Genomic DNA, 21632 nt, shown 5'->3' with positions numbered 1-21632 from the left:
TGTGCTCCCAGCAAGGCTCCCCCCCGAGATAGGGCTCTCTTGAGGGATGGGACCCCCTGGGGCCTGGGCCTTCCCTGTAGTCACGGCTGCCTTGTGGGTCTGGGGGCCGCTGCACATCCAGGACGGCCAGGAGGACCAAGGGGGAAGGCGTCTGTCCAGCCATGCTGCTGCAGCCTCTGGAAAAGTGCTGGGAGGGAAGGGTGGAAGGAGAAAATCATCATTGAAGGTTTCTCTTCCGTGCCCTCCAGAGCCGGCTGGCCCCAGAGGTGAGGAGGAGGTGGGGGCAGGGGTGGCCAAGAGACCAGAAGCGGGGGGGACTCGGGCAGCCCTTCCCTTCCCTGCCCCTTGCCAGGACTATGGCTTGCCGTGCCCCGAGAGCCGCTCGGAAGGGTGGCAGCAGCCCTGTCCCTGTACGCGGGGCTGCCGCGGGTCACCCAGACTGGACGGGGAGCTCGGTGCTCCGGGGCCGGTGGAACCCAGTGCCCACGGCCACGCAAGGCTCGGGGACCCCCCACGAGCGGGCGGGGAGTGCTGGGCTGTGCGCAGGAAGGCCCGGGGCTGCCCCCCCGCAGGGTACAGCCCCCCTTCCCCCCGCCCCAGAATCTCACTCCCGGGGGGGCCGGTGCCGGCCCTGAAGCGGAGCCCAGTCGGGACGGGGGCCCCGGTGGGGCCAGCCCCATGCCGGGGCGTGGGACGGGGGCGCGAGGCCCGTCCTCGCCCTACCGGTTGCGGGGCCGGGCCGGGGCCGCTGGGCGCGGGCCGGCCCCGGACACTTGGGCACGGCGCGGGGCGGGCCGGGGCGGAGAGGGGCGGCTCGGCACGGCTCGGCTGGGCTCGGCTCCCGCCGGTACTCGGCTGGAGGGTCTCGCTCGGCGCCGCCGGAGCCGCGCAGCCCGCGGGGACGAGAGGTACCGCCCGGGGCATCCGAGCGGGACCGGCGGGGAGCGCGGCTGGCACCGTCCCGGCACCGTCCCGGCGTCGGCGGGGCTGGGTGCGCCGAGCCGGTCACGGCACCCGCGGGGCCCGTCTGGCCGTGCCGGGACGCGGGCGGGGGTGGGAACGGGGGCGGCCGGGTGCGGGGGTGCCGCCGTGGCAGCGTGGGGCTGGGGGGGAGCGGGGCCGGGTGCGCGGGGTCTGGGTGTCTCCTGTGCGGCCGCGGGGCCGGGGCGGGCTGCGTGGGGCCGTGGGAGTGTGCGGGGGGTGCCGGTTTCACCGCCCGATCGCCCCCCCCCGCCCCCGCCTTGGTTGTCGGAGCGTGTCGGGGCCGTGTCTGTGGGGTGCGGGCTTCAGCTTCCCGCGGCTGTGGGGAGGGTGCCCGGCGTTCGCTGCAGAAAGCTCGCTTTGTGCGCTCCGCCGGCGGCGGGGAGCTGTGCTCGCTCTGCCGCCTGCCCCTGCGTGGGAGAGGGTGCGGGCATCCTGCCTTTCCCGCCCCCTCGGCGGGAAGGGGCGCCCAGCAGACCCAGCAGGTCTGTGGGGTGCCGCGTCGGGGCTTGGTGCAGCCACGCCGTACCCCCGAGCGGGCTTCGGGAGGCTTGTTTGCCGAGCTGTGGTTTGCAAAGGTCGGTGGAGACTCAGGATTTCCATGAAGATGGAATTTGCCGTGGCCCTTGGAAGAGAGGATGGATGAAGGGATGTGAGGCGTGAGGGTTGGGGGTGCGTTTCCTCTTCACTGCTGGCCCTGCATCTTCCCAGCTGCTCTCCAGAGGAGCAGGCAGGCAGCTGAGCCTATAGCTCCCAGAAGCTCCGAGCAGGCTGCAGCTCTGCTGTGGGGTGCCTGGGCACCTCAGACCCCACCGCCTGCCCCTCAGCCTGTCTGGGCTCTCAAGACCCTGTGGCTGATGGCTGCAGCGTCTGCACATTCCTCTGGGGTCTTTTCCTCCCACCTCCAGCTGGTTCCTCCCAGGGCTGCCCCTCCGGAGCCCAGGGCAGCCCTAGAGCAGAGCAGGCAGCCCCTGGCAGAGCTGGTGGCCCTGCTGTGTCCTGGGGAAACTGGGTGGTGTTAGGAACTGCAAAGAGCTGTACTGTGACCTGCCCTGGCTTAGCAGGTGACAGCAGGACAGGGGGACATCAGGTAGCCCAATGGAGCACAGCGCCAGTGTGCAGTCAGTGCTCTGCCCCAGCTGACACCCTGGGCAGCCCCGGGAGCTGGGGTGTACTGTCCACAGCAGTGTCACTGTCGGGGATGGGGCCACACAGCGGGACAGTGTGGACAGGCACCCCACCTTCTCGGCAGTGTGGGGCAGCGAGGTCCCAGCCAGCAGGAGGTGTTGGGAGGTGTCTCCAAGCCTGCCAATGTGGCCAGGCTCCTGCAGCCCTGGGCTGCTCCGTGGTACTTCTGGGACCAGTTCAGCTGCGGAGCCCTGCTGCCCTCCAGACTTTGGTTGTGCTCACCCCAGAGCTCTGATCCCATGGGGTCCTGGCAGGCAGGGAGCCAGCCGGTCCTGGCCCAAGCAAGGTGGGGGTGTCAGGGCTCCCCCAGCTTGTGCACACACACTCCTGGCTCTGCAGGGCTGCCGGGAAGCAGGAATAGCGGAGCAGGCCCATCCAGGCAGCCGGAATTGCGAAAGGGCCGTTGCTGGGCTGTGCGTCCTGGGGCCCTGGGGAGAAGGGGAGGGATGGAGACCAGCGCCTGAAGCCATGGGACCCACCAGACCTTCTCCTGTCCCGAGTGCTGGGGACGCGACCCACGCTCTCAGGGATGTCCTGGTGTGGGCCTCGGCAGAGTGTGGCTGTGTCATTCCTTAAGCTTCCCAAGGAAAGATAAACAGAGGGAGCTTCTTCCTTCTTGTGCTGGCGAGTTTCCCAGGTCTTCGGTCACTTGTGCTGCTCTTCTCTGAGTCCTTCCAGTTGTCAGTGCCTGGGTTGCTCCATGTCCCCGTGCATGTGTCCAAAGCTGCTGCTAAGAGAGCATGTTGCTGCTGCATGCAGCGCCTGCCATGGCCCTGCTGCTGTGGCCTGGGATGTCATCCCTGTGCTGCAAGGATGCCCTGCGCTTGGCTGCCCTAACACACACTGATCAAACACGCCAACTTGCTGGGGGCCCCAGTTCATGAGGAGCTTCCCCTTCCCGAGGTCTGTTTGCCCTTCACTGGGGTTTTGCCGGGGCAGACCGATATCCCTCTGAGTGCCTGGTGGATACCAAATGGCACATCAGGTTTGAACAGCCCTTGGGAGCCAGGAGACCCCCCAGGCTCTGTGCACCCCTCATCAGCACCACTCAGCCTCTCTGGCACAGCCGAACCTCTCTGGGAGGTGCAGCCCCTGTGCAAGACGCAGTCGGGGACGCAGAGCCATGGGGGGTCCTGGGGGAGCACAGGAGCCCCCATCGTCCATTGGGACAGGCAGAGCTGGTGGAGCTGGTGTGGGAGCAGGTCAAGCAGTGCTGTGGCCCCTGCTGCCACACAGGGCTGCCCTCAGCACTGAAGGGTCCCTGTGCCCGTGCTGGCCTCGGCAGCATGGCATGGTGCCGAGGCCAGGGGAGCGAGGGGAGCCCCGCGGTTTCAGCCCCGCAGGGCTCTGGGATGCCCGGCTGCCAGCACCAACTGCGCCGCAGGCCAGGATGTGGCTCGGGGCCCTGTGCACGCCCGGCCGGGACATTCCTGAGGTTTCCTGGGCAGCGGGGAGGACCTGGGCTGCTCTCCGGCTCCCACGCCCAGCGTTCGCTCAGGGCCAGCCCGTCCTCCCGAGCCCTTTCCACTTTTTAGCGTGAGGGCTGCTGTGCCTCTGAGCCCGCTCGTGTGCCGAGGTGGGCACGTTCAGCACGGCACAGCACAGGCCAGAGGCTCTGGCAGCAGCCCCAGTCCAAGAGGAAACTGTTCCTGGCTGGAGCAGGCAGCTGGCAGCAGGACGGCCGGGGCGCTGGGGCAGGCATGGCCGGGCAGGACTGTGCCCGGCTCCTGTTAAAGCGTGTGGTGGCAGCAGCCAGGGGACACACCTGGACACCATGTCCCTGTTGATTCCCAGCCCTCTGCCCCTCCGCAGGTGCTGGCTGGCCACCTCTGCCTTTCACCCTCTCCAGGGGATGTGTGTGGCTCCTGCAGATTCCTGGTCTTCTGAAGGCACCAGTGCTCATGTCCTCCCGCTGTGCTGGTGCACAGCTGTTCCATGACAGGGTGGGAGCTGTCACCCTTGTGGGGACCTTTGCTCTCAGCAGGAGTAGCCCAGAATTTGCCAGGCTGGGCAAAGTGGTGCACCTTCCCCTGGCCGAATATGGGAAGGAGATGGGAAATCCCTTTTGGAACTCTTGTGCTGGTTGATCAGCCCTTCCAGGGTGGAGGGACCCCCTCCACCCCCGGCTTGTCTGTCCCAGTCGAAGAGCCCCAGCCGTGTCAGGGATCTTGTGCCTTCCTGCCGTGCCAGGACTGCCGTCTCGTAAGGCTGTGCCAGGGCTGGAGGAAAGGGGCTCCAGGTGTGAAACCAGGAAATGCTGCGCAGGGATCAGCCCCGTCCGCTGACCTGCGAAGCTGTGCCGCTGCTCCCCGGGACGGCCCCACCGGGGCTGGGGGTGGGCTCCCCCCCGGAGCCAAGCCTGGCAGCAGAGCGGGGAAGTCGGGCAGCGCCACATGGCTGGAGAAGAGCAAACGCACTCAACGCTGCTTGCGTTTCAGACCGTGGAAAAAGTGATGTGGACAATGAGAGCCCTGTTAGCCTGACCTCCCTGGCACATGGACTCGGAGCACGTTCAGAGAGGGAGACAGTACAGAAACGGGGAAACAGCTCGTGCTGCGCCCCGGGGAGCTGACACTGCCAGCCCCACAGCTATCGGAGGTTATCCTGGGTGCGGGAAGTGCTGTTGGCCCCTGCAGACCTCAGCAGGGCATTTCACTAGAAAATTGTGAGATGAGCGGCAAGAGCTGAGGACAGGCTGAGCTGCGAGGGCAGAGGCAGGGCGGTGGGGAAGAGGGACGCTGGAGCCTGAGCAGAGGAAAGCCATGACCGGGGAGAAGAGTGCTAAGCGTGGCAGCAAGCTGGGGTTTATGCAGGAATGGATGGCAGAAGTTTGAGCAGGTCCACAAGCAACGGAAGGACTGTGAGGAAGAGAAATTCATGGTGGGCTTTTAAATACAGAGGCCGACGCAGCTGAGCTGGGGGTGCCAGAGTGGGGCTGCAGCAGGATGTCCCTGCCCTGTCCCAGGGCACCTCCTGCCCCGGCTGTAGGGGTTGGAGCCATACGACTCTTGCACCAACCACCACATTCTCGGGACGTGGACATCCTCCCAGCATCAGCTCTTCTGCCTGCGCCCCATGCTCAGCAGGACATGGGGCCAGGTGTTCGTCTGGCAGGGCCGTGAGACTGCAGGCACATGTGGGGCTGCCCCATGTTGCTGCAGGGCTGGGTCTGAGACCTGTCATCAAGCCAAGTGGTCTCACCGACACTGATGATTTCGGTCATCCTGTTCAGTCTGAGCATACCAGATCCTGGAGGTCACACTGCTGGGGCTTGGTGGGGACTGGGGCTCCGTTGGGACTTGGTGCTTTGCCGCACAAAGCCCAAGCACTTTCTCAGGTGCCGTGTTCTGGTCTCAGGTCCTACATGCTTTTTTCCTAAATGCAAAGGCTTAAATTTTTCTTGTAGTGGGGGATATAGGCTACATGATGCCATTTTACCAGGCTGTCCAGGTCTGTTCCCATCACAGTTCTGCACGCGCCTGCCCATTTCTGTCTTTGCAGACTGCACCAGGAGAGGACTTTTTTCCTCTTCCAGACATGGTTTTGCTTTGAAAAGCATGTGATCCTCACCAGAAAGCCCACTGAATGGTGACTTCCCAGTTGTAGCCACATGTTAGTTCCAGCAGGTGACCAGTTTTAATCCACTTAGTAGAAGGTGCACTGATTTTGTTGAGTGATAATTATTCATTAAAAGGTGGTGCAAGATGAATTGAATGCCTTCCAGTCTCAGCCTGTTATATCAACACAGTTACTCCGATTAACCAAACCTGTGATCTCATAAAAGGTCACACCAGCTTTCTGACACAGGTTATTTCTGCAGAACCGCGGAGATTGGCATTAATTGTGCTGCTGTCCTTCAGCGTTGTGTTGACCCCGTTGCAAAACAGCCCGGAGCCTGCCTGCAGCCCACGGCAGCAGAGGTCATCCTGCTCATTCAGTGCAAGTGCCGGTGAAGCTTTTAGTCCTTACGCGCTTCCAGCTTTCCCAGTCTTCCAAGGAGTGTTACAATTGGCACCGAGAGGGCCCAAACTTGTGTGTCATTCAAAGTGGTATGGCTCTGAAGATTTATAATGCCTCTTTTGGGCAGGGAGGATGTCCCTTCCGTGACTGATGGGCAGAATAAGAAGTGTTTTATTGCTGCTGTGAGATGGTAAGCCCATCCCTTCGCTGCTTTCCAGCCAGAGCAGAGATGTGGTCAGGGCGTTCCTGCCCTGCCTCCTCCTGGCAAGCCCAGAGACCCCCTTCCCCGAGCTGCTGGCAGGGCTGGGGTGGCCTTTTGCACCTGCCCTCCTCTTTCTCCTGCCATAACAGGCTGATTAAATGGTTCAGCTAAGCGTTTCCCTGCTGCCTGCCCACAAATATGCGTCCTGCTGGGCTTTGTTTTGTTCTCGCAATGCCAAAGCAGGCAGCTGAGGTGCGGGGAGCCCAGAGCCAGCTCCCACCAACCCCAGGGCTCCTGGGCTGCGCTGAGCTGGGGCGCACTCCAGCAGCACTTGGGTGTCCTCCATGCCCCAGGCTGTGATACAGGAGAGCCGGACCTGGTGCTGATGAGATTGCCCTGAGGGGGTTGATGTGCTTCCACCCACGATGTCTTGCACTGTCCTGGACTGGTGTTGTTGGTCATTGTTAGCCCTCCCCCGCTCTCCCTGAGCATCTGTGGCCACCAGGCACTCATCCCAAAGGACTTACTGCTCTTGGTGGCACCTCCGATGTGGCGCATGCCCGAAGGGGCAGGCAGGCAGCAGGGCTGGGCAATGTCTTCAGGAGGTTTTGTTGGTGTGATGGGCATGGAAAAGGGGCTGTCTCTGGTCACTGTCCTGGTTCGTCCTTGCCTTGGGTCCAGGAGGCATCCCCACAGGCTGGAGGAGTGACCTGGCCTCCATCATCTGGAAGAGTGAACAGAGCAGGAACGGGGCCAATTCCTGCTAGCAGAGCCTCTGTGGAAACGCTGCCCCGAGAGCTGGTGGGGCAGTGGGTCGATTATGCCGGCCCCCAGCCCTGTGTTAGTGGCCAGGCTGATGGTGAGGCCCCAGAGAGGCTGTGCTGTCCAAGGGGGGACTCCCCAGCCCCTTTGCTCTGTGAGAGCCCCTTTGCTCTGTGAGGACCCCTTTCCCAAAGCAAGGTCCCTCTTGCTGTCACCCTGCAGGTGCCGGGGGACCAGGAACAAAGGGGCAACAGGTGGACAGACCTTAGACCAGGGAAAGGGGCTCCTACAGCGCGGCACCTAGAGAGCAGCCAGGGTCCCCAAAGATGCCCCAATACACGCTTGCAATCCCACTGAACTGGCACGTAGGCAGCGAGTCATAAGAAAGTGGGGATGAAGGCTCGCAGGGCAGCGTGCTGGCTAAGGAAGTGTCCTGGCACCATGGGGAGGGTCTGCGAGAAAGGTCCCGGGGGCACAGCCCCACGCCGGGACCATGTGTGAGGTTTGCATTTGTTTTCCTTCCTCTGTAACCCTGCAGCTAAATGTTGGAGTCTTAAATCACCCCTACTTGTGTGTGAGCCAGACCTTATTCTTTTTAACACTGTCTAATGACAAACCGTGTGACACAATCTGCGTGAGTGCAGCGTGCCGGATCTGCTCTTGGGGTGGGGGATGTAGGACGCAGAGATGTATTTCTGGTGGGCCTGTCCTAGAGGGACTCCCAGGTTTGGGGTTGTGCTTTCCCAGCTGTGGAAGGGACTGGCTGGAAGGGTGACGTGAGGCTGTGGTGGCAGGAGGCAGGCGGGTCACCGTGCCGGTGGTGCTGGGTGGGCATCAGCTTTGCCATCAAAAGCACAGCGAGCCCAGCCTGGAGCAGGGGCTGACGCTGCCCTTGCAGAAATGCTGTTCTTGGGCTGCGGCGGCACCCGTGGGGTTAAAGTGGTCCCTGATGGGATAAATGGGAATAGAGCATGGGAAGGCGGTTCACAGAGAAGTGTTTTCACCATTGTTTGCCGGTGGGGCTGGTGCAGGAATACCACATCTCCCTCAGGTATTCAAGGAGCCACAGATGTTATTGGAGGGCTGGAGAAATGCCGCACAGAGTGGAATGTGAAAGGCTCCGGCTGCCCTGCTCCTCACAGCGGGCAGGAGCGTGGGCTGGCAGCCCCTCACCGCCAGTGGCCACCGCGCTGCTCGTGGTGGATCAAGCTCCTGGCTGGTCCAGCTGGGCTTTCCCTGGGCCTTGGTCCCGTTCCAGCTCCCTCTGCTCTGGCAGCCGATCCCCTCCTTTCCGACTGACCGTCCTGGGGGTGACGCACACCCCTTTGCCTGTCTGCCCTCACTGCCCTTTGGCGCAGGAGGTGCGACCCGGTGGTGCGGTGGGATTTCAGTAGCGGCTGTTGGCGGAGGGGTGCGAGGTGCCGGGGAGGCGTCGGGCAGAGCCCTGACCGGTGGCAGCCCCGGGGGTGCAGGGGCGGTGCAGGGGACTGCAGGCAAGAGCCAGCTGGCTCCATCCGGGGACGAGACTGAGCGTGTGAGCAGGGCGTTTACCCATCTGGATGAGGGGAGCTGGTGTTTCGGGGGTTTACCCAGCTGGATGAGGGGAGCTGGTGTTTCGGCACGGCTCCTCCATCCCACATACCCTGACCCTTTCTGCCCCTGCAGAGCCAGGCTGCCATGGGAAGCTGCGGCGCGTGGGCACGGCAGGAGCTGCTGGTGCTGCTGAGCAGCGTGTGGCTGTGGGTTGGCAGTGCTCAGCCCACCCCCCCAGGCCCCACGCACAGCCCCGGACCTCAGCTGAAGTTCCGCCTGGCTGGCTACCCGCGCAAGCACAACGAGGGCCGCGTCGAGGTCTTCTACAACGACGAGTGGGGCACCATCTGCGATGACGACTTCACGCTGGCCAACGCGCATGTGCTGTGCCGGCACCTCGGCTTCGTGGCTGCCACTGGCTGGGCCCACAGTGCCAAGTACGGCAAAGGCGTCGGTAAGAGAGGGGCGGTGGACACAGCTCCCCCCCCCCCTATACTGCATGTGCTGGGGCTGTCAGCCCGCTGCCATGGGGTGGTGTGCCTGCCACAGCAGGTTTGCATGCAGTCGTGGGGGGGCCAGGGGGACAGGCAGGTCTTCTGTTTGCCAGGTGCCCAGCAGTGTGTGTGTGTGTGTGTGTGCACGCGTGTGTGTGTTGCACATGCAAAGCGGGCTGGGAAACTGTGTGTTTGCGTGTGAGTGGCTGTGTGTGTACCCAGGGTGGCTGCAGGCACTACAGCAGTGGGGCTGCTCGTGCCCCTGGGGGCTGCAGGGGGGCTGCAGGTCTGGGCTGGTGTGGGCATGTGGTGCTGGGGTGTCATGGGTTGTCCTGCGGGCGAGATGCTGTACAGACCCCGCGGTGCACATTGCATGGGGGCTTTAAGTCTGGCAGAGCAGCCCCTTGGGGAGGTGGAAGCTCCCCATCTGCAGATGCCCCACTCAGGGCTTTACTCTTGGTTTTTCCCCGGCCTTATCTTTGGGCCGTGGGAGGGCTGCCCCCACCTCAACATCCACACTTCTGTTGAACACCTGTGTGGTCCCCGGCTGTGCTCCATGGGCACCTTCCCTGCTCCCGGGGGAAGCTGCATGGGCTTGGCGCCCCCCTCACCCCCGATGTCCGGCAGGGCGGATCTGGCTGGACAACGTGAATTGTGCCGGAGGTGAGAAGAGCATTGGGGACTGCAAACACCGGGGCTGGGGGAACAGCGACTGCAGCCACGAGGAAGATGCGGGTGTCATCTGCAAGGACGAGCGCATCCCAGGCTTCAAGGACTCCAACATCATCGAGGTGAGGAAGCTGCTGGCCAGGGTGGGCAGAGATCCCGCAGAGCCAGCTGCCAGGAGCCCTGCTGTGGGGCAGCCCAGCCTGGCCTCAGTCCTCCCTGAATAGTTGGGAGGCAGCATCCCCACTGCACACTGTCAGGCTCCCATGTGCAGGACCAGGGGACTCTGTTGGTGCCTTCCCTGAGCCCTAGCACATGGGCTGTCCCCATGTGCCCAGGGCTTCCCCACTGCCCTGGCCCCCCAGACCCTGAGTCACGTAAGCACCTATTTCCCTGGGGTGCGCCCAGTCCAGCCAGGCTCTGGGGCCATAGGGAGCAGTCGGCACTGTGGTGGGCCACCCTGCAGCAGGCGTATCCCTCCCCTGCCCTGCATGGGAGCACAGCACTTCCATGGCCTCCCCTGAGCATCCCGAGCTGCTACTTCCCCCAGCAGCTTCTCTGGGCCAGGGGGTCTGTCTCACACCCCTGCAGCCTGTTTTCTTCTTTCTCCCGCCTGCCAGACACCCTTACCCCCAGACTTGCTTCTCCACACCGCACTCCTCCGGCATGCTCGGCTTCTCCCGCCCTCTCTTCCAGGCTCTCTGTCTCTCAGACCAACTTTCATGGCTGCCTTTGTCTTTCTGGCTGGGGCCCCTGTCCCCCCCCGCCAGCCACAGTACCTGTGGAGGACAAAGCTCTGCTCAGGATGTGGCTTGAATGTGGGGACATGGCACAGCTCTGGGTATGGGATGGCAGGTCTCCTGCAAGGTATGGACAGCTGTGTCCTGCAGGCTGTGCCCAGTGTCCCGGCACCCCCTGCTTCTGTCCTGCTCTGGGTGGGTGACTGGGCATGGGGCAGTCTGGGCACCCTCCTTCTGGGTGCAGGGTCCCGAGTCAACGGGACGGCAGCGCTGGCTCTCCTGACCGCTCACAGGAGATGTATCTGGGGGGGCAGGGGGAGGTGGAGCATTGGCTGCACGGGATGGGATTAAGTCCTTGGCTCCCCAGGGCTATCAGATGTGGCCTGCAGGGATGCAGGACCTGGCTGTCCCTGTTCCCCACCTGGAACTTGGGACCCCATCTCCTGCGGGTGCCTGCATCCTCGGGGCATCCCTGGGAAAGGGCTGGCAGGGATCTGGGACGGCGGGGTGCAGTGGAAGCCTGTGCTGACCTGTGCCCTGCAGACGGAGCAGAGCCACGTGGAGGAGGTCCGCCTGCGGTCGGTGGTGTCCGGGGCCCGGAGGCAGCTACCAGTGACAGAGGGCATTGTGGAAGTGCGCTACAAGGATGGCTGGGCACAGATCTGCGACGAGGGCTGGAGCAGCCAGAACAGCCGTGTCGTCTGCGGCATGATGGGCTTCCCTGCTGAGAAGAAGGTGAACAGGAACTTCTACAAGTGAGTGAGGCCGCAGGGAGCCCACGGGGCTGGGGTGTTGGAGCAGAACTGGGTACAGTGCCAGGGACACGGAGCAATGCTGGGGGGACAGCAGGGGTGTGTGCTGTTGGGCATCGTGGCTCTCCAGCATCCCTCCCATCCCTGTTGCTCACCAGTTCTAGCCCCAGCTGGCCATATGGACACCCGCTAACTGAGCTGGGGGTCCATGGCATGGCTTGGGGAGCCATGGTTGCCCACCTGCCCCATGCACCACTGCAGAGGCTGCTCCAAGAGGGCAGCTTTTGCTCCCTGGCAGTGGTGCACCTCCACATTTCCCCCCAGCGTGGAGTGTGGGGTCCCTGTGACGAGAGGAGGTTTGCAGCTGAGCCAGGCAGGGATACTCCAGCAGCACCATGGCTGGAGCGAGGGGCCCAGGGGTGTGGGCATGGGCATGATGCCCATGGCGTGGTGCCCAGTGCTGCACCCACCCCTGACTGGGCAGCCGCGGTGTTGCTCCCGCAGGCGGTTGAAGCGTGCAGCCAGGATGAAGGGCCGGCGCCTGAAGCCAGGCAGCAGGTAAGGGGCCGGGGTGCCCCATCTGCTGAGCCCTTGGCAGAGCCGGGCTGTCCGTCCCCACCGGTCTCTGCTGTTGGAATGGATCCTGGCGCAAATGGATCCGAAAGGAGCAGACCGGGGGCTGTGCTGGGCAGGCAGGACAAACCCCACCCCGGTGGGACCTGCCTGTCCACACCGGGGTCCCCTGTCCGCCACGAGAGACAATCTTTCTCCCAGGCCAGCCATGCCCCAGGTGGAGCAGCCCCCATCCCACATACCAGGCAGGAGTCCTGGCACAGGGATCTGGGACTGCAGAGCAGACCCACTGTGGGCCAGATGCCTTGGGAGGTGCAGAGGGGGCTTCAGCGTCCTGTGCTGTGGCCCCACAGGGACCTGGAGGCCTTGGAAGAGAGCTGTCTCTCCTGGCGGATGGGGAGGGAGGGCTGTGGAAATGGGCTGCTTTCGGCAGAAAGCGGCAATGGGGAAGCTGGAAAGGCTGCGCACCCCTCCATTCCCCGCAGGGTGGGCTGGCGCCAGCATGAGAGCACTTGCTCAGCAGCGCTAGCAGTGCTGGTCACCAGGGTGATGGGCACAGGAGTGCTAGTGGTGCTGGGCACCGGTGTGATGGGCACGATGTGGCAGGTCTTGTCATGAGTGTTGCATCTGCTCGGGATCTCTTGCACCCTCTGCCCACTCGTTCTTGCTGCCTTTCTGCCAGTCCCAGGGATGGTCTGACTGTCCTTTCCCTCCATCCCTGAACCCCGCTTCCCGATTTGATGGTGGGTGCAGGGAGCCAGAGCCCATCCTCTCTGGACTATGGCATGGCACCTCTTGCCTGAGCCCAGCGCTGCACGGAGACATTGCTCTGCCCCCAGCACACGACCTTGCCCCAGTCCCACCGCCTTCCCTGGTGCCGAAGGTGCCCCACACTCTGGACCCATCCCAAGCTCTTCGTTGGGACACTTCCCAGTTTTGTGTCCCCAACGGGCATCCTCGCCAGCTCCTGCAGCCGTGCCTGCGCTGGTGATGGAAATCCAGACAGGGTCAGCCCATGGGATCTCCTCAAACCCCCCCCCCGACAGGTCCTGCTCACTGCAGTGTGCTGTAATTCATCTGGTTTGGTGCTGGCTGCCCCTTTTCCAATGGGCAGGTATTTCCCCTGCAGCACTGTATGAAATGCTTTGCGAAGTCCATGAGCCTGCAGTCCGTTCCCTTCCCTCTGCCCCCAGCAGGAGCTGTCTCCTAAAAGCCACGCGCTGGTTTGCTGGGGCTGATCAATTTGGGGCTGCACGGCTGCAGTCATACGTGGGGTCACGGGCTGATCCAGGCTGGAAGGGACCCCGGGGAGTCCTGGTCCGACCCCCTGCATGGAGCAGGGCCAGCTGTTGTCAGCCCAGACTTCATCCAGTTGCCTTTTGAAAACCTCCGAGGATGGAGAGGCCTCGTGGCCTCTGCTCCAAAGCTGAGCAGCCCTCAACGGGGAGAAAGTTTTCCTTACACCAAGTCTGAACCTCACGTTGCCGGTCGGGCCGGTTTTCTCTCGTGCTCTTCCCTCCCGTGGCTAGAAGAGCCGTTGTCCCTCACAGCCCCTTGCAGGTCCAGGTCCAGCCATCTCAGCCCCTCTCTGGAACAGCCCGGTGCCCCCATCTCCCCTCCAGCCCTGATTGCCCCGGTGGCCATCCCCAGAGCCCGCACTGCTGAGCTGATGGCTTTCTTGCACTGGGGATCCAGAACTGGGTGCAGGATCCAGACGTGGTTTCATGAGCACGAATGAGCACTGATGTCCTCCATCCAACCATTTGACTCCTGGTTCCTTGTCAGCTGCCGTGTCCTGGGGCTCGCTGGGCTGTGTGGGCTGACACGGACCTGCTGGCCAGTGGGGTCAGTTGCCGGGCTTGGTTTTGCCTTCTCTCTGTGAGGGGCAGTGTCAGTCCCCTCTGCTCTTCACCCCTTCACAGGGGTTTTGGCCCTGCTCAGCATCTTCCTCCCCGCGTGAAGCAAAGCATTTGAGCCTGTTGGGACTGTACCTACATCACGCGTGTGCCAGGCCCCGGGCAGCCTCCTCTTCCCCGCACCGCTCAGCATGCACCCGGGGAGCTCCCCGCACTGGCTGTGGGTCCTTGCAAGCCTGCAGCCAGTGTCACCGTGCCCCCCATGGCACTGGGGACAGGACCCGCCTCCCGCGCTGCTTGCTTGGTGCTGTGCTTGCTGGGCATCCCGCTCCCCTCGGAGCGCAGCGCAGTGACGTTGTCTGGTGTCTGGATGAGGACGTGGGCACACCTCACTTGCACCCCACAGATCAAATCGTTGCCGGTTGGTGTTTGATCTTTTGCTGTGTGACAAGGCAGCGCAGGATGTTGCTGCATCCGGCACAGTTTCCTGGTGGGATGTGGGCAGGAAACCGCATCATTGCTGTGGAGGGCAGTTCTGTCACATTGCTGGCAGCAGATGATGCCGTTGCACCCATGTGTGACACGAAGGGGACGTGCATGAGTCTCCCTGGGAGGCCAACGTGCCCCGTTCAGTCTTCAGTGACAACCGGGGCAGGCTGTGCTCCCTGCGTCACTGCAGCTGGCGGAGGTGACAGCCTGAGGCCCCAGGCTCCTTGACGGTTGTTTTCTGTTTTCCAGGCTGGCCACCAAATCTCAGCCTAAACAAAAGCGCAGGGAGGACGTAGGGCCCAAGAAGAGGTAAATGGCTCCAGTGGAGAGCCTGAGTGCCAGGAGCCCCGCTCAGTGCCACCAGTGCCGTGCATGTCCCCATGCTGCCGGGGGTGTGGGGCAGGCAGACGGCGAGGGGTGGGCGCCCTGCAGGCACAGAGCATCTCTCCCTTGGGGACAGTGCAAGGGACACGAACAGCGAGTGTAGCCGCAGGCAGGGTGGCCATCGACACCTCCGCTGCCGGTTGGCCGTGCCGGTCCTCTCTCAGGGCTCCTCTCTCCTTGCAGGCTTTTCACGGAGCGGCAGCAGCTCAACTACCGCTTGCACTCTGTGTCCTGCACGGGGACAGAGGTCCACCTCTCCATGTGCGCCTTCGAGTTCTACCGGGGCAACACCTCGACCGCCTGCGGGGCTGGCATGCCCGCCGTCGTCAGCTGTGTGCCTGGGCCCCTCTTTGCCACTGGCAATGGCCACAAGAAGAAGCAGCGTCAACAGCAGCAGGGCCAGGTGAGCCCCGCAGGGAGGGGGATGAGTCCTGCGGTGGCCCACAGCCGGCCACTTCAGGGCTCTGTCCCTGGGCTGCACCCAAGTGCGGGTGTGCGGGTCCCTGGGTGACATGGAGCAGGAGGTGGGGGCAGTGTCCGGTCCCTGCACATCCCAGGTATCATGGCCAGCAACCTCTGCGCCATACCATGCCGTGCCATGCTGCACTGTGCCATACCGTGCTGTCCCATACCGTGCTGTCCCTTACCATGCTGTCCCACACCGTGCCCTGACCTTGCTCCCCCGCAGCCACGGATCCGGCTGAAGGGTGGTGCGAAGGTCGGCGAGGGCCGCGTCGAGGTGCTCAAGAGCAGCGAGTGGGGCACCATCTGTGACGACCGCTGGAACCTGCTGTCAGCCAGCGTGGTGTGCCGAGAGCTGGGCTTTGGCAGCGCCAAGGAGGCCCTCACCGGGGCACGCATGGGCCAAGGTGAGGGTGCTGGGGTGGAGGGACCAGGCGTCGCCCTCCTGCCTGAGGATGAGGCGCTTGTCCAGGCGCAAGGCTCTGCTGGGCTGGGGGGAGCCATGGCTGCGCTTGTCCCGTGGGCTCCTGGCTGCCATTCGCACGTGGTGCAGGGCTTGCCACAAGCATCTCCAGGGGACAGTGGCCACTCAGCCGTGCTGCCCTGGGCAGCAGCAATGGGGGCCAGGAGTGTGCTGAGCTCCCTCGGTGCACGCTGAGGAGCAAGGGCAGCCATGGGGACAGCATGGCCATGGCTGTCCCTATGTCAATGGGCCCTGAGCCCTGCCGTCCCCCCGGCAGGGACGGGGCCCATCCACATCAACGAGGTGCAGTGCCTGGGCACTGAGAAGTCCCTTTGGAGCTGCCCCTTCAAGAACATCACGCAGGAGGACTGCAAGCACACGGAGGATGCGGCTGTCCGCTGCAACATCCCCTACATGGGCTACGAGAACCTGGTGCGCACCGTGGGGGGCTGCCTGCATCCATGGGGCCACGGTGCCTGGCAGATCCTGGCATCGGGGCCCCCAGAGTGGGCTGCTGGGGGAGGGCCCATGGGACGTGTTGTAGGGTGGCCCATCATCTCTCCTTCTCTGCACCCCATCGCACCCCACGCATTTGCCCCTGGTGTGAGGCAAGGGCTGCCCTGGGGGATTTTGCGGTGGGAGTCCCAAGCTGCCCCTGTGAGGAGAGGGGTGGAAGGAGGGCCATGGGGGGGTGTGGGTGCCCCGTGGTATCCCGCTGTGTGGGATGGTGTGGGGCAGCTGCTCCCTGCTGCTCTCCCTGCTGCCAGCCCATGCCAGCTCCCTGGCAGAAGCACCAGAAAAAAAAATCACTGTGGGCCAACCAAAAGAGATTTTTTTTTTTTTTACTGATGATGAAATGAGCAAATGGAGCCGCATGTTCCTGTTTGCCCTGCCCTGTCATTTCATCTGCTTTGGGCTTTTTAATAATTTTTAACTTTCTCATACCTATCATTTCTGAAATGAGAATGCCATTTCAAAATGAACCATTTTCCCTGCTTTGGTGAGACTTCCCAAACTCACAAGCAAATTCTTGGCCCCAAACCCGCTGTTTTTGGTGAGGTCCCTGCTGACCAAAGCTGTGCTTGGCTCCACTCAGCTCCTGGCTGCCACCTCCCTGCGTGCCCCAAAGCTCTGGGCTCAGGGCCCATCCAGGTGCGCAGCCAGGTGCTGGGCAGGACCATCCTGTGGGATGCAGCCCCAGCAGCGGGAGCATCAGTTGTGACGATGATGATGCTGCCACTGCCTCTCTCCGCAGATTCGGCTGAGCGGGGGCCGGAGCCGCTTCGAGGGGCGGGTCGAGGTGGCAGTGGGGGCTGGCGATGGGGACCAGCCCCGCTGGGGTCTGGTCTGCGGCGAAGGCTGGGGTACACTGGAGGCGATGGTGGCCTGTCGCCAGCTGGGTCTGGGATTCGCTAACCACGGCTTACAAGTAGGTGCCAGCGCCAGCTTGGCCAGGGCAGCGAGCCACCACCACCACTGCTTCGCGGGGACAGGGACAGGGACAGTATGGGACATGGGACAAGGGATGGGGTGGGAGGTGGCATGGCGTGGGGTCCCTGCTCACGGCCCCAGGGCTTCCCTGCAGATCCGCCTAGCCGGCGGGAGGACAACATTTGAGGGCCGCGTGGAGGTGAAGCGAGGCAGTAAGTGGGGCACGGTGTGCAGCGATGGCTGGACCACCAAGGAGGCAATGGTGGCCTGTCGCCAGCTCGGCCTGGGCTACTCCCTGCACGCGGTGACGGTAGGTGCCGGCGGGGAAGCCCCTGGTGACACCTCGGCAAGCACAGGCACCGGTGCTTCCCCGATGGCTGTGGGGCTCTATGAGGGCAAAGGGATGTGGCTGCTCCGTGCCGTGGGATTGAGACCCTTGTGGGCAGCCTGGGTACGTGGGCAGGGCTGGGTGGTGGCTGTAGCCTGGGTGTGTGCGCAAGCCGGGTGCCCCATGGTGGCCAGCCCTGCCACCCAGCCTGTCTCGCCCTCCAGGAGACGTGGTACTGGGACGCCAGCAACGTGACGGAGATGGTGCTGAGTGGGGTGAAGTGCGCCGGCCACGAGATGTCCCTGAGCCACTGCCAGCACCATGGCACCAGCCTGAACTGCAGGAACACGGGCACGCGCTTCGCCGCAGGTGTCATCTGCTCCGAGAGTGAGCAGCGGGGGGGAGCTGCGGGCAGTGGGGTGTGTGGGCAATGGGGTCTGCAGGCAGCGGGATCTGCAGGCAATGGGGGCTGTGGGCAATGGGGTGTGGAGGCGGTGGGGTCTGCAGGCAATGGGGCCGGGGGGTGCAGATAAAGGGGCTGTGAGCAATGGGGCTGCGGGCAACAGGGTTCGCAGGTGACAGGGCTGCAGGGTCAGCCTGTGCCCTGCCGGTGGGGAGGGCACGCATTCCCTCGGCTGGCTCAGCCCTCCCTGCCTGCGCTGGCTGCTCGCCCCGTCCCTGCCGCCTGCCAAGCAGCGGGGCAGCCGTCTGTCCCTGAGCAGCCGCCTGCTCCCCAGCCGCCTCCGACCTGCTGCTGCACGCCCCGCTGGTGCAGGAGACGGCCTACATCGAGGACCGGCCGCTGCACATGCTGTACTGCGCCGCCGAGGAGAACTGCCTCTCCAGCTCGGCCCGCCAGGCCAACTGGCCCTACGGGCACCGTCGCCTGCTCCGCTTCTCCTCCCAGATCCACAACAACGGCCGCGCCGACTTCCGCCCCAAGGCCGGCCGGCACTCCTGGGTCTGGCATGAGTGCCACCGGTGCGTGCGCGGCACGGGCAGGGACGGGCATGCAGGCAGGGGGACAGCCTGGGCTGGGGAGGCGGGGGGGGGGGGGTCAGGGTGGGGAGAGGGTGATGGTGCTGCTGGGTTGGGCTGGGTGATGGTGACACTGGGGTGATGGTGACACCGGGTGAGGGTGACGCCAGGTGAGGGTGACATTGGGTGCGGCACCTTCTGCTGCCCAGTGTCCAGTTTTGCCTGCTTTGGCTCAGGGCTGTCCCTAGATGAGCAGTGTTGGGGCTGGGGGGCCTGGGGGGAGCAGGGATGGGGGCTGCAGGCTGTGCCCTGCAGCTGAGCCCCCCTGCTTGCCTGGGCCGTCCTGCTGGGGACAGCCATGTCCCCTCCTAGGGCACGACTGAGCTCTGCCCGACCTCGCAGGACTCAGATCAGGGGCTGTGGGGACCTCCCCCAACAGCGAGGGGCTGGGCAGGCGGCGGGGGTCCTGCTGCAGAGTTTCCCGTCTGCTCCGTGGGGCTCTTCCTCTGCCCCCAGTATCCGCCCAAGCTCCCCCGTGCCAGGGCACTGGTGCAGCTGGGATGCTGCGGACTCCCTCTCGCAGGCACTACCACAGCATGGATATCTTCACCCACTACGACATCCTGACCCCCAACGGCACCAAGGTGGCGGAGGGACACAAGGCCAGCTTCTGCCTCGAGGACACCGAGTGTGAAGAAGGTGGGCGCTGTGGGGCTTTGCAGCACCGTCCCTGCCCATGTTCCCACTGTGGGGCTGCCTGTCCCCAGCCACGGGGCCAGGCTGGCGGGGTGACGCGGGGGCTGCGCAGAGAGGGCTGCAGCAGGGACGAGCCGCTCTCTCTTCCTCCCCACAGACGTGGCCAAGCGTTATGAGTGTGCCAACTTTGGGGAGCAGGGCATCACTGTGGGCTGCTGGGACCTGTACCGGCACGACATCGACTGCCAGTGGATCGACATCACTGACGTCAAGCCAGGCAACTACATCCTGCAGGTGCTGCAGCTGAGCCGCCCCCGGCCCCTCCTGCATCCCTCCCACCCTCTGCCCCTGCACCCCCAGCTCTCCCACCACCCCCGCCACCTGGCCCTCTCTCCCCTGCTCTCTGAGCGGGTTTGGAGCATGGTGGGGCTGGTGGGATGTGTGCTGGTGAGGGACAGTGCCTGTCCTCCCGCCCGAAGATGTGCAGGGCTCATGCGGGAACTGCTCGGGCATGCTTCAGCCCGGGTTTCCCTGCTCTGAGCAACACTGCTCGTGGGCACATGGTGCACAGTGACAGGGCCACCCCCACCACAGCGGCAGCCACTGGCTCTTCAGAGCCCTCCAGCATATCCCAGTGCAGCTGGGGAGACCGGTCCTGACAGGGCTGGGGTGCTGGGGGCCATGCCACAGGCAGCAGCTCCACCGAGGCCGCGAAGGCCAAGCTGACACAGCACAGGGCTGCAGCACTGCCGGGTGTGGGGCAGGGAGCTGCGACCCTCACTGGCAGTGCCCCACAGGTTGTGATCAACCCCAACTTTGAGGTGGCGGAGAGCGACTTCACCAACAACGCCATGAAATGCAACTGCAAGTACGACGGGCACCGCATCTGGGTGCACAGCTGCCACATCGGTAACAGCCCCGGGATGCGTTGCGGGGATGAGGGGACGCCGGGGCAAGGGATGTCCTGGCAGGGGTGGCCCAGGAGGAGGGCAATGAGGGGGCTGCAGGAAGCAGTGGGGCTGGGGACAGGCTGTGGGGCTTGGGGCAGGATGGCCAGGCTGCCATGGGGAGGCAGGGGCTGGGGGCAGCTGGGGTGGGAACAGAGGGGCTGGGGGGACAGGCGATGATGTTCAGTGCTGGAGCCCACAGCTCTTGCCCTCTGCCCACCCAGGCGATGCGCTCAGTGAGGAGGCCAACAAGCGGTTTGAGCAGTATCCAGGTCAGCTCAACAACCAGATTTCATAGGGCCCTGGCCCCCGGGGAGACGGGCATCTCCCTCCCTCGCCCCGCACAGGTGGGGGAAGCTGCTGGGGGGCCGGCGGGGAGGCCTCATGCCTGGCACCGCCACCACCGTGCCCTGCCGGGGACTGCCCAGGACTCTCACCGTCACCAGCTGCCCTTCCCCATCTCGGGGAGCTGATGCTGGAGGCACCGCGCACCTGCACCTCCCAGCCTGGGGCTACCACCCCAACCACCGGCCAGAAGACTCTGCGCCCACGTCCCCTGGGCTGCGGCACATGGGTATGGGCCAGGAGGTCCTGTACCCCCCACCATGCCCCCCCTTTGCTCCCGGTCGCTGCCGTCCCAGCTGCACCCTCCTGCTCCCCCATTCTGCCCTGGTTCCTCTCACCCCCACGGCACTCCCCAGGGCTCTGCCCTCAGCTGGCCCCAGCAGAGCCCAGGACCCACCGCCCACGCAGGGACTCGCACCCCTGCACAGCACCCGCAGAGCCCCAGGGAGCCCCTTGTCCCCTGGGGGTGGCGTGGCCACCCCTGCCCTGGCAGCACTGCCTCCAGCTGCCCGGCAGCGGATCCCACACCCATTCTCTTAGTTGTAATTTTATTTTCTCTATAAAGTTGTCAGTTCTATTTCCCCAATGGCTGCCGGCTCTTCTCTAGGGTGAGACGAGGAGGCTGGCAGGACTGGGAGGCACAGCACATGGCTGGCTGGCATCCTCCGGCACAGAGCGCAGGAGCTGCCCCTCCACCATCTCCTGCACCCACCTCCAACACCCACATGGAGCCAGGAAGCTCCCCCCAGCCCACACCGCCCTGGCTGGGCGAGGACCGGCCTCACAGCAGTTCCCCCTCACCTGGCTGCACCACCCTCAGCCAGTGCTGGGCTAGGGAACGACAGCACTGGCCCTCTAGGGAGGGCGGGTGAGAGGAAGGGGCCAGCAGGAATCCCAGCACCGCTGCTCTGGCCTGAAGCACCCCCAGGGCACGGCCCTGGAGGGAACAGACGGGGCCACCCTAGCATGGCAGGGATGCGGTGAAGTGCTGGTTCCCCCACACCAGATGCAATGCAAATGGTATTGAGCAGAAATCCCACCACGGGGTTGTGACCCACGAGGGTTGCAGTCTTGCAGCAGAGATGGGCTGCCTCGACTGGCCTGAAGGGAGCAGAGCCCAGCAGAGCCAGGGACAGAGAACAAAGACATGACAGGAGGGCAAAGGCAGGGACACCCCACCTCCGCCAGTCGCTCTGGGCCCATCTGCAGCAGAGAGCAGCACAGAGAGGCAGCTTCAGCCACCTCTGCATCGCTAGGGGATAGACCGCTCCTCCCCGTGCCCGGGGAGGAAGAGAAGGGCAGCCGGCAGCTGGGCTGGGGCAGGCTCTGGCTCCGGGCAGTGGAAAGCACTGTGGTCAGCGCTGCCGGAGCAGCTATGCGAGAAACGCCGCCGGCGTCTCAG

General features: G+C 64.3%; 1 protein-coding gene across 5 annotated transcripts; it reads left to right on the top strand.

Annotated features, from left to right (window-relative positions):
* Positions 1-767: 767 nt before the first annotated feature.
* LOXL3 (lysyl oxidase like 3) lies at positions 768-20811 on the top strand. 5 transcript variants are annotated; one of them, XM_054203923.1, is made up of 16 exons: positions 768-908; positions 8759-9080; positions 9748-9911; positions 11070-11281; positions 14446-14505; positions 14764-14983; positions 15269-15449; positions 15783-15937; positions 16761-16934; positions 17091-17246; positions 17489-17651; positions 18002-18245; positions 18826-18941; positions 19096-19232; positions 19736-19847; positions 20110-20811. In XM_054203923.1, the coding sequence occupies exons 2-16, from the start codon at positions 8771-8773 to the stop codon at positions 20181-20183; spliced, it is 2478 nt and encodes an 825-aa protein (XP_054059898.1). In that variant the 5' UTR covers positions 768-908; positions 8759-8770; the 3' UTR covers positions 20184-20811. The 5 variants fall into 5 exon arrangements, with proteins under 5 accessions (XP_054059898.1, XP_054059895.1, XP_054059894.1 ...); XM_054203920.1 differs by lacking the exon at positions 16761-16934; XM_054203919.1 differs by lacking the exon at positions 17091-17246.
* Positions 20812-21632: the final 821 nt, after the last annotated feature.

This window comes from Rissa tridactyla, chromosome 5 (assembly GCF_028500815.1).
Source record: "Rissa tridactyla isolate bRisTri1 chromosome 5, bRisTri1.patW.cur.20221130, whole genome shotgun sequence".
In the NCBI taxonomy this organism is placed as follows: Eukaryota; Metazoa; Chordata; class Aves; order Charadriiformes; family Laridae; genus Rissa; species Rissa tridactyla.
Note: the sequence above shows the minus strand (reverse complement) of the source record. Positions and strands in the feature narration are given on the sequence as shown.

Excerpts from the sequence above, each read along its gene's own strand:
- LOXL3 (XM_054203923.1), top strand. The coding sequence starts at position 8,771 with ATGGGAAGCTGCGGCGCGTGGGCACGGCAGGAGCTGCTGGTGCTGCTG. Across the intron at positions 14,506-14,763 it reads GACGTAGGGCCCAAGAAGAG|GCTTTTCACGGAGCGGCAGC; the intron begins GTAAATGGCTCC and ends CTCTCCTTGCAG. Across the intron at positions 15,938-16,760 it reads ACATGGGCTACGAGAACCTG|ATTCGGCTGAGCGGGGGCCG; the intron begins GTGCGCACCGTG and ends CTCTCTCCGCAG.